Source organism: Orycteropus afer, unplaced genomic scaffold (assembly GCF_000298275.1).
Source record: "Orycteropus afer afer isolate SDZICR_OR568_19922 unplaced genomic scaffold, OryAfe1.0 scaffold00001, whole genome shotgun sequence".
NCBI lineage: Eukaryota > Metazoa > Chordata > Mammalia > Tubulidentata > Orycteropodidae > Orycteropus > Orycteropus afer.
The window spans coordinates 36,972,189-36,987,826 of NW_006921588.1; the positions used below are offsets into that span (position 1 = coordinate 36,972,189).

At 34.4% G+C, this 15,638-nt stretch overlaps 1 protein-coding gene across 1 annotated transcript in view; it reads right to left on the bottom strand.

Annotated features, from left to right (window-relative positions):
* The window catches only part of SCN2A (sodium voltage-gated channel alpha subunit 2), a 119,355-nt gene that overhangs the window by 28,756 nt on the left and 74,961 nt on the right, over positions 1–15,638 (bottom strand). The window contains exons 16-17 of the mRNA XM_007954041.1: positions 14,207–14,686; positions 2,743–2,863 (exon numbers count right to left, since the gene is read on the bottom strand). Coding sequence (XP_007952232.1) covers positions 2,743–2,863; positions 14,207–14,686 — 601 coding nt within the window. The remainder of the gene's footprint in view (positions 1–2,742; positions 2,864–14,206; positions 14,687–15,638) is intronic.

Consider the following 15,638-nt stretch of genomic DNA (forward strand, 5'->3'; position numbering starts at 1 on the left):
AAAAAAAAAAAAAAAAACTCACTGCCATTGAGTAAGCAGTGGTTATTTGCATTGAATTGGGGACTAAAACAGAAAGTAAATTATAATAACATTGTTTTTTCAGCTCTTAACTAGCTCTTAATCAAATAAATAGCTCTTAATTAAAAAAGAAAAGATCAAAACATGAATTAATTTCTAGAATTTTAAAAAAATAATTCTGTGCCTGTCATAGTGATTCACATACCAGCAAAACCAGCTGCCCACCCATGAACATCAAAGCAGAATTGTGGTCCATAGGGTTTTCAATGGCTGATTTTTTTAGATGTTAATTTGCTAGGTCTTTCTTCCCACACACCTCTGGGTGGAATAAATCCTCCAACATTTCAGTTAGCAGCTGAGCATGTTAATTGTTCACACCACTCAAGGACACCATGATGTACATAACCAAACTCACTGCTGTGGAGTCCATCTGACTCATAGTGACCCTCCTTGGGTTTCTGAGGCAGTATCATCACGGAAGGAGCCTGGTGGCATAGTGCCATAGGTATTTGACTGCTAACCAGAAGGCTGGCTGTACAAACCTACCAGCCACTCCTGGGAAGGAAGATTGGGCAATCTACTTGGGTAGTGATACAACAACAACAACACAATGCTCTGCCGTGAAGTCGGATTCTACTCATAGCGGCCCCTCCTCAGGTTTCCCAGGCACTATCACTATGATTAGCAATCTGGTTAGCAGTCAAACACCTTGGGCACTACACCACCATAATTTGTATCCTATAGTATTGCACTAAAGAGCCCTGGTGACACAACAATTAAGTGCTCAGCTGATACGTAGGTAACTGAAAGCTTGGCATTTGAACTAATCCAGCAGCTCTGAGAAAGAGCTGGGAATAAAGATTACAGCCAATAAAACCATATGGAGCAGTTCTACTCTGTCAATGGGTCATTATGATTCAGAATCAACTCAACAAAAAAGCACCTAAAAACAACAGTATTACGCTTATTTTTATGCCTTTTTGTGTCATCAGTAGAGCTCTCCCAAACTGAATTTGGCTTGACCAAGTGACCTTACTTTTTTGAACTAAGCAGGAGCAAACTTGACAAAAGTGGAAGCTTGACAAGTTTTTGGTATACAAGTTTACTTTCTGCTCTTTTGACTTCACCATGAGCACAAGTCTAGGCTAGTGTACTGGAGGATCGGAAAAGGGTGGAGCAGAGTTGCATCAGCCTGGTCGGCTCATCTGAGGCCTCAGACATGTCAAAGCCCCAAGCCATGTTGACAAAAATCACCTAAGCTACCATAGACTCGTAAGCAAAAGTAATATTTTTTATTATATGCTAAAAGATCTTGAGTGGTTTGATATGCAGGGTGATTGTTACCACAGATAACTTATTTAAGCCAAAAAACCAAACTCACTGCCATCTAGTGGATTCTGACTTATAGCGAACCCCTTTGGGTTTCCAAGGCAGTGACAGAAGAAGATTGCCCAGTCATCCTTCCATGGAGTAGCTGGTAGGTTTGAACTGTCAACCTTCTGGTTAGCAGTCAAATGCCTGTAGGCACTATGCCACCAGAGCTCACTTATTTATACCTCGAATAATACAATTTTATCTTCAGAAAATTATTTAAGATTACTCCAATGACATATTACTCCATATTATTAACTCATAAAATATTTAGTCTTTCATGATCTATTATCTGTTATCCTCATTCAGAAATAGAAAAATATTTGACTTCTACATGTATAGATAACTGTTGCTCCAACAGTTTTTAAGTGTTCACTTGTCAATTATTATCCATTATAATCTGAAAAAACAGTAAGTTATTTCTTTGACTTCCTTCTGAAAGCTAAGAGAAATATGTATAATTTGACTTTTTTCCTGCTAACTATTCCAAAAGGCCAGGAGCTCTGGTGGTGTAGTGTCTAAGGCATTTGACTGCTAACCAGAAGGCTGGTGGTTCAAACCCACCAGCCACTTCTCAGAAGGAATCTACTTCTATAGTGATACCACCTCGGAAACCCAAGGAGGGGTGACTGTGAGTCAGATCCGACTCTATGGCAGGGAGTTTGTTTTTTTTTTTTGTTTGTTTGTTTGTTTGTTTTACTCTAGAAGGCCACAGAAAAGTCAGATAGCTAACAACATTTCTTCGAGTTAAACAAGATCTTCAAAAGTAAAAGCAATCTCCTTACGTAAATTAAATCTTACTTTTCGAAAATTGTCTTTATTTTGATATAGAAGAAGCAAAACAAACAAGTAAATTAGCAAACAGCTGTTAGAGAGATATACATGTATATGTGAGAGAGAGAGAGAGAGAGAGAGGAGAGAAAAGAGAAAGAGAGAAAGAGAGAGAGAGAGAGGGAGAGGAAGAGGGAGAGGGAGAGGGAGATGAAAGAAAAATTAGAAATAAATCAATAGGAGAAGCCTAATGAATACATAGGAGCTCTGGTGGTGTAGTGCTTAAGACATTTGACTGCTAAACAGAAGCCTGGAGGTTCAAACCCAGTAGCCACTCCTCGGGAGGAAGACTGGGCAATCTACTTCCATGAAGATTTATTGTCTCGGAAACCCAGTGGGGGTCATTATCAGTCAGAATCCACTCAACGGCAGTGGGTTTATTTATTCCTCGGAAAGAAGGTACAGCAATCTACTTCTGTAGTGATACTGTCTCAAAAACCCAAGGAGGGGCCGCTGTGAGTCAGGTCTGGTTCCGTGGCACCTAACAACAACAATGACTACATAGGCATTTGTTTCACTTACCCTCTGTAAAACAAGCTTCAGGTTCGAGGGATTCTTCAGGTTCAACCTCAGGTTTTTCTCCTTCATCCGGAGCTCCTATATCAACTGTGCTGCCTTCAGATGAACTAGTTGCATTTAGCTTCTGCAAATCAGAAAATCAACCCCACAGAAAAACTTTTAACTATTTTCTTTAATCTATAACATACAAATTAATCAGGCGTGCCCCCAAGTCTTCTGAATGCATTTCCTTGATCTGTAATTTAAGAATGACTTAAATGTAATGCCAATCCGCTTTGGTAGAGGTGGCAGGTCACAAGATTAGATAATAGCACCACAGTTTATATCTTTTCTTTTTTTCTTTAAAAGTGGTGCTAACAACTTAAATAATTTTCCAATCCCATTTATAGAGCTTTTAAAATAAAATCCTACAGAACACTTGCATAAGCAGTAAGAATTACATGATCCTTTGTGCTTTTAATTTTGTATGTTAGTTTACAATTGGTATAACTTGTTTTATTCTAAAATTGTGACCCAACCAAGGAAAGCTGCACAAGTGTATTTTCATGTCAAATGCAGAAAAGATTTGATCAATGCACATAAACAGCAACAAATTTATCCACTTTTCATTGACATGAAAACATATACTACCAGTTGTTATTAAATATCATCTATAGTTTTCTAATTCCAGAAGAGCAGCACATTGTTAGCTTTATAGCAAGAGCTGATAGTTTGCATTCTCTTTGGCCAATGCACTCCTCTGTTTCATTGTGCATTTGGAAACTACTTGTTACATTGGCACTCTTACCTGTCCTATTAGTACAGACAGAAATGAATCTTTGGCTGTTTTTTTTTTGTTGTTGTTGTTTTGTTTTCTTTTAGCGTAAATCATATGTCACCAAAAGAAAAATGTAATAGAAAGGAATAAATCTTAAAATGGAACAAACTCTAGCCAGATCAGGTCATTCTTGGGATCAGAATAAATGTAGGGATCCCCGTCTTAAATCTGATCTTACAATGCTGCAGAAATGATGCAGGGCCAGGTGTGAGTGCCACACAAAATCAGAGTAGTTTGGGCCACAGCATTCTTGGACCTATTACAATGTTATTACCATTAATGCATAACATTAGGAAATGGCTGAGCTGAAAAGAGCTACTTTATAAAGGAATGAGGTAAGCACATGATTAAAATGCACATTAAAGTCTGTTGAACTCCTAAAAATGGATGCTCTAGTCAGTAGTGAAAACACTGTATTCATATTTTGGCTACAGTTAGACGATTTTCTCTAGGAAGATAGTGTCTTTATTTTGTGGAAATAATGTACTTTATATAAAATATGTACTTGGCATAGTCGTACAGATGAAGTGAAAATATTTTTCTATGAGTTTTATGAGATTGAAATGCTTTTGCATCATGGGATTTAACAATATCAACAACAGAAGTGTAAGTATCAGATACTTCTTCCTCCTTAGAACTAATTTCAGGATTATTTTTTCATTTTTCCAAAACAATTAAATCAAATGCCACATAAGGTGCTTGAATATTATTGATTTATTTTTCTACTCACTATTTATATCAAAACACTAGTCAGATAATCATAATATTTTTGCCATTAAAATTTGAATCTTTTTTTCCAAAGGTGCCATATCAAAGGAAAAAGAATTATTACAAATATTTTAATATTTTCTTATTCTTTGTCTTTGGGTTAGACTCTCATAGATAACTATAGCTGTATTTAAATGCATATAATTGACTAAGAAATGACTAAATCATCCTCTCTTTCTAATCCATTTAACTCTCATGATGATATTATTTAGAAGGAACCTGAGAATACTGATCTTGTCATTGTAGGATGCTGAAACAATAGATAATGAGAAAGATTAAATGTAATCACTTTGATAAAACTATAGAAAGCCCACAATAAGAGACGAAAAACATTTCTTTTAGGAAAAAGGTTCATATTGCAAACATAGAGTGGTGAAGGAGCAGAGGGTGGGCCCAAGGGAAAAGAAAGAGGACCCACAGTGAGGGTGCTCCACACACTCAGGCTGGCAGAGTATGACTGTTTCAGAGTCTAGATTAGTTCTGGGTATGTTGTAGGTGCTTGATAAATATTGCTTAAAAAATGAAGGGATGAATGAATAAATGGCTTCATAACAGAATGAAGGCTAGACTTTGTCAGTGATTGGGAGAAGTCACTAGACAACATGTTCCAGGGTCTCTTGGTTCAAAATGTTCAGAAGGCCCCAAAGAATTATTGTGACACTATTACTACTACTGCAGGTAGCTGGATTGATAATAATTTGAATGGCTTTAAGAAAACCTGGGTCATCATGATCATTCTTTTCTTCACTATCTTTTACAACAATCAAACTTCCCCTCATTAAGCTTCTCTAACAAATCTGGATTCCTAATTTTCCTCACCCCATCTTCACCTCACAATATGCACCTTTGTTGTTCATGATTTTTATTGTAATTTATCATTTATTTTCACTTTATTAAAATGTGGGTTTGTATATTCACAGTGTTGCAGACATTTTAATTCTAGTCTCCCTAATGTGCTTGTAAATTCTTTGGGGGAAGGAATCATGCATTTTAGCCTCTATAGATAACACAACAAACATATTCCAGCCCTAGAAGCAGACTATACTCCTACCATGTTTTCATGTAGCATTAAACATTGATTGAATGAATGATTAGGCAAGGAGTCTATTTTTAATAGAGTGTTCAAATGTAACAATTCAACATAGAGTTTCATCCAAGATTAAAATGAAAAAAATGTCAGCCAGGGTTTGGCATACTTGGCTAAAAATGAGACTCATCTAGGAGTTTTTTAAAAAATTGCTATTTACCTTTTACCTTTAGAAATTCTAATTATAAAAGGTACTTCTTTATTTTCTGTTATTTAAATCATATTAAAAATAGGAAAATGAATATTATTCCCATATGCTTTAGTAATGATATAGAATCAATGCATACATTTTACCTTGAAGACAAATATTTATCCAATGAAAGATCAGATTATTAATTTCTCAAAAATTCAATATCAACTAGTACATTTTGTTTATCTAGAAGATATATATCACTAGACTTGAGTTTTTGATGCAAAGAACATGCTTTTGCCATCTTGTATCTCTAGTCTTATTGCCAATGTTCATATTTAATATAGCTGGTTGTGTTTAATAAATGAATGACCAATCAGTGTATGGACTCTTTAATTCCACCATTAACTATTTTTAATAACTCCTATCTGATCCTTTCCTCTCACATTGAAAGGAATGCAAGTAATATTCTTTCTAGGTGGAGAGGAACACAAATCTTTTGAGATTCTGAGTTTGTAAGCCATGAGCAATAAGTCTAAGAATCGGGAGTGCCACCTCAAGCCAGGCTCCCAAGTACTCAGAATTGAGATGAGTCTATGAAGTAAATTGGAGCTTAACTCTGGAATCAGGAAAACTATTACTGAATCATTGTGATACTGTTGCCCCTCCTTCCAGTCTGATTGTTTGAATCTATAGGCCCAGTGGTGAACAGACCTCTTTAAGAAGCAGCAATCTCAATGCTTCTTCATTCTTCCTCCTGAAGTGGGGCAGCACAGGGTCTACCTGTCATTTCTATTTCAGTAAGTGAATTGACTCAAAAGCAACTAACAACAGCACAACACACTTCTGGTACTTGAATTACAAATAAAAAAATGACCTAAGCCTCACATTAATCTTCAAACATCAGCCAATACAGTGTCTACTTTAGAGGAAAAAATGTGGGTTCAATTATCTTGTTGAAAGTCACACTGAGTCAGTAGCTAGAACCTAAGTCTTCTGCACGCCATCCTGCCATGTTCACTAGAGAATTTTTTGATGATTCATAAGTAAACACAACCTTTGTAATTCAGCATTGGAAGCTCAAGACAATGCTTAAGTTTTCATGATTCCTGATCATTAGCTTCAGTGTTAATTCAAGTCATATTCATAATCCTCTTATGTAGGGTAGAGCTACACACACACACTGAAATATTTCATGAACAAAAATGTTCATACAATAATCCTGAGATTTAGGAAATAAATTTTGATTTACAAAGTGTTTCCTGATAATATCAATTTGCCTTTCTTAGAATGACATAATAGACAACCATCACAGTATTATGAGATGTTAACTTGAAAAGTTAGAATGTGTGAAGAGTCCAAAAAATGTCAAATGAATCAAATTAAGAATATAAATATCTTCAGCTTTAGATAAGGTCATAATTACAATCAATCTCAACTGCAGTGCAAATTCACCAATTAAAACTGTTGACTCTACATCATTTTATGGAACTCATGCACTTAAAGAAGAATTTTCAAGTAAGGGCTGCTTGTAAATGCTCCAATCTGGGCATCATTCACTGAAGAATGCCATATGAATAAAAGACCAAATTATGAACTGCTTAGAAATAGAACCAGTTTCACAAGTTCCCCTTTGTAAAATTTGGATCTTTAGGTTCCCTTTTTATTACATGTGTTTATTTACTGGGAAACAAGTGAACTCAATTATGTTGTTACAGTGGCCCTTCCTGAGGAAAACTTTAGCAAAGCATAAGTTACAATATTAGGATGTTAAAGATATCAAGCAGATTGCTAATCGTCATTTGCTGTGGATTAGCAATCCTTTATTTACCTTCAGGTGAAAATTTTAGTTGAAAAATTTATTTTGGTGTAAATCTCCCACTAGAGGACTCTACCCATTGAATAGCTGGGATACTTTTGAAGTGCTGAATAATTATAGTCATGTTAATTGAGCAGAGTAGAATCGTATTTTGCTTAAAGATATAATAAGTAAACATCTAAGCCCACATTAATTTATTTTGGATTTTGAAAGGTTATACTTCTATCCTTTAGTTTCCACATCATTGATAAATTACTATTAAACATCAGCATGCCAAATTAATGCCTTCATTTATAAAGTACATGTATTTTTTAAAAATAATCACAACAGAAAAAGGGAGAGAAAACATCACTTTCTATTCAGTTTTTCCATACTTCTTATAGTCACACTTGTTTCTTATTATGATATACTATCTTTTTTAAAAAAAATGTAACTAGTGAAGACTATATATAATTTTGTGGGAAAAGGTATATACCCTAACCTGATTGAATAAAATTGTGATTTTAAATAAATGAATGACATCAAATGTTGACTAAATCAAGGATTCAGTATTTTGATTTTGGTCTTCAAGAATGGTGATCTTCTGTTCTACATGGATCCTCTTGCTAATTTGTACCTAAGGAGCTCCAAGTGGCTGTACATGAGAAATCTTAGCAATGAGACCATGGAAGTGGTATTCTTACTGACTGTGGATAGGCTTCAGGACCAAAGTGACGCATAAATACTAGAAAAGAATTGTTGGTTTACCTTCCTAATAAGACAGAATCAGAAGTAATTTCCAGAAAAATTAAAAGTTTCATCTAGAAAATAATATTGGTCTTTATCATGAATAAATTATAATTTTTTCTAAATCATAAATAACAATGATTTTAAATCTCTTTCTGGAGACAGCAAAAGAAAGACAAAAGTCATGCCAGCCTATCCCTTGGCAGTTTGATTATCAATGGTCCCAAGCCACACGTTTGGCCCATTTTGTTCTCCTGTGGTTAAGTATTTGACTGCTAGCTGAAAGATAAGAGGTTTGAACCTACATAGGAACTCTACAAAGGAGCTCTGGTGGTGTGGTGGATAATGCATTTGGTTGCTAACCAGAAGGTCAGAGGTTCAAACCCACCAGCCACTTTGTGGAAGGAAGATGGGGGCAATCTCCCTCCAAAAAGATTTATAGCCTCAGAAGCCCAATGAGGGTCACTATGAGTTGGAACCTACTGGATGGCAGTGAGTTTTTTTTTTTTTTTTCCCCTAAGTAGCTCCACAGGAGAAAAGACCTGGTGATCTGCCCCCTGAAGATTTACAGTCTTGGAAACCCAATGGGGCAGTTCTACTCTGCTTGATAGCATCATTAGGATATGAGATCAACTTGACAAAAATGAGTTTGGTTTGTTCGGTTGGATGAAGGACATAAGAGTTCTCCCCACTGCAATCACTATCTCACTGGGAAACTTTCTCATGAGGACTACATATTCTTCAGGATAAAATCATAGATGGGTTCCTATTGTGCCCCTACTGGCACCCTCATACTGTAATTTAGTATATTCTTTTAGGGAGTAGACAATATTCATGAGGGAGGTTCAGATACTTCTGGGAAATTGGACACTATAATAATGTGAGGGTTGATAGCTAAGGAAGTCAATTTAAACTAATTTTTGCTTAGTTTGTGCTCCATCACAGTTATCCCAGCAAAATCTCCTAGATACACAGTTAGGTAATATATGTGATTGTCATTTTTCACCATATATCTTTCTATACAGGACTCTGGAAAATGGGCTATTGAGAGAATAAGGAAGTTAACCCTATCTCTTTCCAAGAAGAAAGAAACCATTATCATTAGATGACACAATTTCATGCTTTTCTGAAAAAATTAATAGAGAAGAGGGAAAAGCAATTCTCCCTCTTCCTTGCATATGTGTATGTGCATTTATGTGTAAGCAACAATACATCCTGGATTCCATTTTATGTGATACCATTCCCCTAATATGCAAAGTGTTATCTTTCATGCACCTAGAGAACCAGTTATTGAATACTTAGTTCCTAATATAAAAGAATGCTCAAGTACTGGCATGATCATTAACTCTTCCAAAGAGCCAGAATATGCTTATGTGCAGGGTCCTTTTACAGGTTTAGTGACAGAAGGAGAGGAAACTTTATTCAAATGATTAAGTCTTCCTTGACATTTCTTTAAAAAAATAATTACATTGGATTGAGGAATTTAGTTCACATATTTGTGTACTAACTTGAGGTTTCAACATCAGGTAATTAATTGTCCACCAATGGAAACCCACAGAAAAGAGTTATACCCATTGTTATAGTCGCATGAAATGGAAAGCACCTTCATTTTAAAAACACCAAAAGAGCAAGAACTCCCAACAATCTCTTCCTCTGTAGGAGTCTGCAGTACATGTAAATAATACTATTCAGGAGAAAATTTCCCAGCAAGTACAGATGCAATAGAGAGGGAGATAAAAGCACAGAAGGCAGAAGGGCCAATAGGATGAAGAAGGTGGAATCCAGATCTATTTTCAGAAGGAACATACTATCTGTAAGTTTATCTTTCACTATTTTCTTTTGTTGGTGTACAAAAGACATTCATTTCCTTTTCTTCATAGGAGATTTTGGGAAAAGTTCAGCAGAATTTGTAAGAGAATCATATTCTAAATGCAAAATATTTTTAGTTGATTGCTACGTAAAGTGAGGGAGCTCTGGTAGTGTAGTGACTAAGGCACTTGACTGCTAATCAGAAGGCTGGTGGTTCAAACCCACCAGCCACTCCTTGGAAGGAAGATGGGGCAATCTACTTCCATAGTGATACTTCCTCGGAAACCCAAGGAGGGGTCGCTATGAGTCAGGTCCAACTCGATGGCACATAACAACAACAACAACATGTAAAGTGATATCATAATCCCTAAAATGAGACAGATAAAAATGGCACTCATGCTGCTAGCAGCCAAAACGCAAACATTCCAGTTCATTTACATTATTACTATTAAAATAACTTTGAGGAAGTTTGCATCTGACTAAGAGATTGCTATAATTTGCACATCACCCTTCAGGAAATTTACTATGAGACTAAAAACATAATTAATGAAGTACATTTGTTCGGGAGTACATTAAAAAAAAAAAGTTGTGGGGAGTGAGAAAACTTCTGTAAGTTTTTCAAAGAGTGGCTACATTTTTTTCAGGCCCTTGGCATATTCAAAACTCTGTAATGTTAAGTGGAAATTAAATAATCCATAAAGGCATGCATTTTTTATTTTTATTGCATATAACTTCTATTGAAATATATGGTAAGAACATTAGCAGCTAAATCATTAAAAAAAAAAAAAAAAAAGTTAGGGTTGTCAGACTTGCCTGACCATGCTTTATATGACTCAGCATAAGAGCAGCTGTGCGTTTCTATTTCACTGCCAATGGATGGGCAAGGAAAGTAGCTGAGTAACATGCAGGCCAGTCAAATTCATTTAGAAACTGATTATGTTTATACATGTACAACTTGCTTGGGTAACCTGGGTAAAAGTGGTGGCACGAGCCTCTGGCTGGTTAGAAACCACCAGAGCTGCATTCTTGATGGCTCCAGCTTGGTTTTACCCCTGTGAGAAGTAAGAATGGTAAGCAGTGAAGGTCACCATATTGCAGTACTAAATTTCACTTTGAAAAGTACTCATTCAAGCATGGCTTCAACATGATTAAAAATTCTAAGAAAAAAAAAATCACCTAAAATCACAAAGTATAAAAAGAATTACATTGAATGTAGTCAAAATAACAGAAAAGTTAAAGCATACACAACTATGACAGGAATTTAAAGTGATATAAAGAATCTGCAGAAAGCTATCAAAAAAAAAAAAAAAATCACAGAAATTCGGCAAAGACATAAAAGGATTTAGTTCAGACACCTAACTAACCACTGGATCCATTCAGTTAGTCTTCCTTATAAAAAGATGTACACTTAGGTTTTCTCAAAACTGAAAGGTTCTCATTTTTTCTCCCTTTAATTTTTAACTCATTTAGAAAAGAAGAGCAATAGTCCCTTATGCCATTTCTAAGGACTCTATAAGTGATATTTAACCGACTTCTCCTATTCCATCAGTTTAGAAAATGACCATACAAACAATGATAGGACTGAACACTAAAAAGATATTTCAGGTGGGGTTATTTGAAATTCTTGAATAATTGTTTTGGTTCTTCTTTGTTTTCTATTGTAGAGCTAGCATACAAAATATGGAAAGATTAAAATCCATATATAGATTACCTTCCTTATCATTTTATGAACATGTATCCTGAAAGTTTGATATAAACCCAAGTTTAGTATTTCTTCAAATAATACACTTTATTAACTCCAATTTCCAGGGTGGGAAGTTATTGATAGGACTTAAGAGCTTAAACCATATATTAATTCTGTATACTTCCAACTGAAAAAATCAGTTCTCTGCCACTAATTTCAAAGCACTGATGTCACATATATTATTTTGGAGTACATTACTTAACTCAAAACACAAAACAAATGAAAAAACACTTAATGGTAACGAGAGAAAATGGGAAGATAGTTTGGGCTCCTCAGCTATAAGCCACACCTTTCTGGACATCCCTCCTTTGTTAAACATAATGGTTTGAGGTGAGGCAAAATTCATGGCTCTTCTGAAAAAAGGCTGAGGGACACTTATGCTTTAAAATTTCTGAAAACTGAAAAAGGCTGGCTATCAAGTTAGCCACACCTGAAATAGTACTCCAAAAAATTAAACTGATATAAAATTCCAACATTGGGTTTTCATAATTCATATGTAGCTTCTATGATACTCTAAAACCAAACACACATAAAAAGTGACTTTCCTTAAGCTAAGGAAAATATCCACTGTTGGGACAATGTCAAAAATAATGGCAGAAAAACATGCAATTAAATTCTAATGACTCAACTTGATTTTTTAAAGGTTGGTCTCAACTTCTAGAAGTATACATTAGAAATTAGGCTATACACTTTTATCATAGTTCAACCAACTATGCTTATACAAAATTTTATTAACTAGATCTTGAGATGTTATTCAGTGTTAAATAACAGTCATTTCAGCAATTCTTTGCTCCAGGCTATAAAATTTTTATTATTTTCCCCTTGAATCTCATTAATTATTTTATGAAACTAGTAGCCATGACCCTGTTACTTATATTTTAATTTACATTAATATCCATATTTAAATTTTGTCTGAATGTCATGTTTAAAATCTACTTCCACTTAATCAAAGGAATTGTGGTGGCAAAGTGATTAACGCATTTGGCTACTAACCAAAAGGACGGAGGTTTGAACTATGAGCTGCTGTGAAGGAGAAAGATGAGGCAATCTGCTTCCTTAAAGATTTACCCGTTTGGGGCAGTTCTACTCTGTCCTAGAGGGTCACTATGAGTCTGAATTGACTTCATGAAGTGGGTTTGGTTTGGTTTTCTGCTTAATCAAACACTGAATGAGCAATACTGCCTACCTAATAAGCCAGAAAGAATGAACAATATCATATTCTTTAGTAATTTTATAGAATAAATATAGGACTGAAATAGTTCGGTTCTTTTCTAAGAAAATATATTTTCCCTCATAATTTTGTTGGGAGCTCTGGTGGAGTAGTGCCTAAGGCACTTGACTGCTAACCAGAAGGCTGGCAGTTCAAACTCACCAGCCACTCCTCAGAAAGAAGGTTGAGCAATCTATTTCTGTAGTGATACTGCCTCAGAAACCCAAGGAGGGGTCGCTATGAGTCGGATGCGACTCGACAGCATATAACAACAACAACATAATTTTGTTAATTGGTCCATAACCACGTTATCATGACTTTGTGATAATACTTAAATTTTATTATTTTGTGCCCCAATTTCCTCCAAATCATCTCTCTTTTTCAGAATGAAGGCAGTAATAGAGGCTTTTGCCTCCCCTGTATTCAATTCAAATGATGGAGATGAGTGTATCTTTGATTTTCATGATAGTCTTTTAGTTTATTTATGAAAGTTTTAATCACCAGGAATCTTGTCTTCATTTTTATTTTTTAGTTAAGCAACTAACCATTAAAGTTTTAAATTCCTTTTGCTCCTTATCCCAACTCTATATTTATTAACCTGTGAATAAGCCAAAAACATATTCATTCTTGTATTCATACTCTTCTTGTAAATTAAAGAATACTTTAAACATCAACACTCTTACTAAAAGCTGGCCAATTCACAGTTTCAAATAATATAATGTATTTACATTTTTTGTTTAAACAGCATGCACTGATGAGCTCAGTAGGGTTAAAAATTTATTTCAGAGTGATTCCTCATCGCTACTTTACTTTTTTTAAGAAAAAAAAAATGTTTACTTCAGAAAACATGAAACTGTATATAAATATCCAGCCAAGATCTCAATCCAATATTCCTTGAACAAATATGTTTCTTCAAACTTAACAAGATCACCTTTCATGAGTATTTCTTAAAGAGCCAAGATGTAACAAACTGAGAGTTGAAAATACTGTCCCATCAAGTATTTTTCTAGAACATGCAAAAGCCACCATTGTGAAAGAGTTAGAAGGAACACAGTGGATAAACTGAAGCATTTTTCACAACTCTAAGTTTGCTTGAAAATACTTAAATTTCATAGTAATCTTCATGTTGATATTATCAAGATTCAAAATGGTGCACATTTGAAAAATATCAGCATAACCTTTTTACCTATATTTTAGTCTCTCCTAAATTTCTCTATTGCCAGTTTAACATAGAAAATGTATTAATAGGTATTTCCTATTTTGTTCTAGGAAAACAACAATTTGAAAACCCATATAATAGTTTTAACACAAAAAACATATATTATACCAATATTTCTTTTTGTTTAAAACTACTTACCTCTTTGCTTTCTTCCATATCTGACTCACTGCTGAATTCTTCTGTATTTAAATTTTCAAAGTCAGATTCTCCTACAGCAATTGGCACAGTCACAGTGAGACTAGGGTTGTTTATAAATGACATATAATCACTTTCATCCACAACATATTTTTCTACACTGCTGCCTATACCACTGGTAGTTCCATTTCCATCTTTGAGATAATTAAGGTCTTTGCTTATTTCTACAGTGGTATGATTAGAAATACAGCTATCTTTCTTGTTATTTAGATCTTCAAGAGGCTTAATTTCATCTAGAGCTTTCTGCTTTCTAACAAAAGCTTTCTGAATAAATTCACGTATTTTTCTTTTAACATAATCGATTCCCTTCTGCATCCTTCCCACAGCAATTTGGAGATTGTTCATTTCATTATCATCATCAGTGGCAGCAAGATTGTCAGAACTAAACGAACTCAAGAGCAAGGCCAGGAAGAGGTTCAAAACCTAAAATGCAACAAGAATATATGTTATCAAAATTTTGTTTTGTTTTGTTTTAATTGCTACTGACTATAAATTTTCCAAGATAGTTCTTACATCTTGTGTTTTTCCTAATAGATATTTCCTCTAGTTTGTGATAAATTATCCTACCAAAAAAAAAAAGTTGAATGAATTAAAAAATACCTGGCCAAAATCAAGCAATATTACCAGGACCATTTCCTTTTTAGTCATTGCAAAATTATAGAAAGCCATTGCAAATAGTACTTTTATATTAAATTTAGACCAAAAGAGAAATCTTAGTTACTTAGATTTGAGCAGTAGAAAAAGAAAACTAAAGTTTTCTAAGTATTTTGAAAAAGCAATTTGGATTTCCTGGGACAATCATGATTTATTTATATGCTTATTCCTGAAACCAAAGAAAATTTACTATGCTTAAATATGATTTGATTTTTATGCCTTTATAAAATTTTTAAACCTTGATAACCTGCCAAAGTAGAATATATATATCCCTATATCAATAGTCTCAATTTTTGGTTCAGAAAATCACGACCATCATTATACCTCAATTAGAGTTACTATAAAAATTTGATAATTATATCATAGTAATGATGTAAATATTGAACTAAAGATTGTGGAGTCAAGGCATTGTCATGAATAAGATCACTAATTAGTCTGTAAATTGGGTCTCCAAAAATAGACCCTATGGTGTGAGTGCTTATATCATAGTATGTTTTCTCGAAAAGAGGTGATTTACCAAGGAATCAGGCATTCCTATGGGGACAAGACTGAGTCATATAATTTTTTCAGGATTTGATTGACAATGTCAATAAGTCCCTGATTAGTCAAGCGTACACAACAAAAGAAGGATAAAGGATTCAAATGCCAAAAGTAAAATAGAAAAGAAAAAATAAAGGAAGATCCTAGGAGAGAGTTTAAGGTTTTAAATTCTTCTAATTTA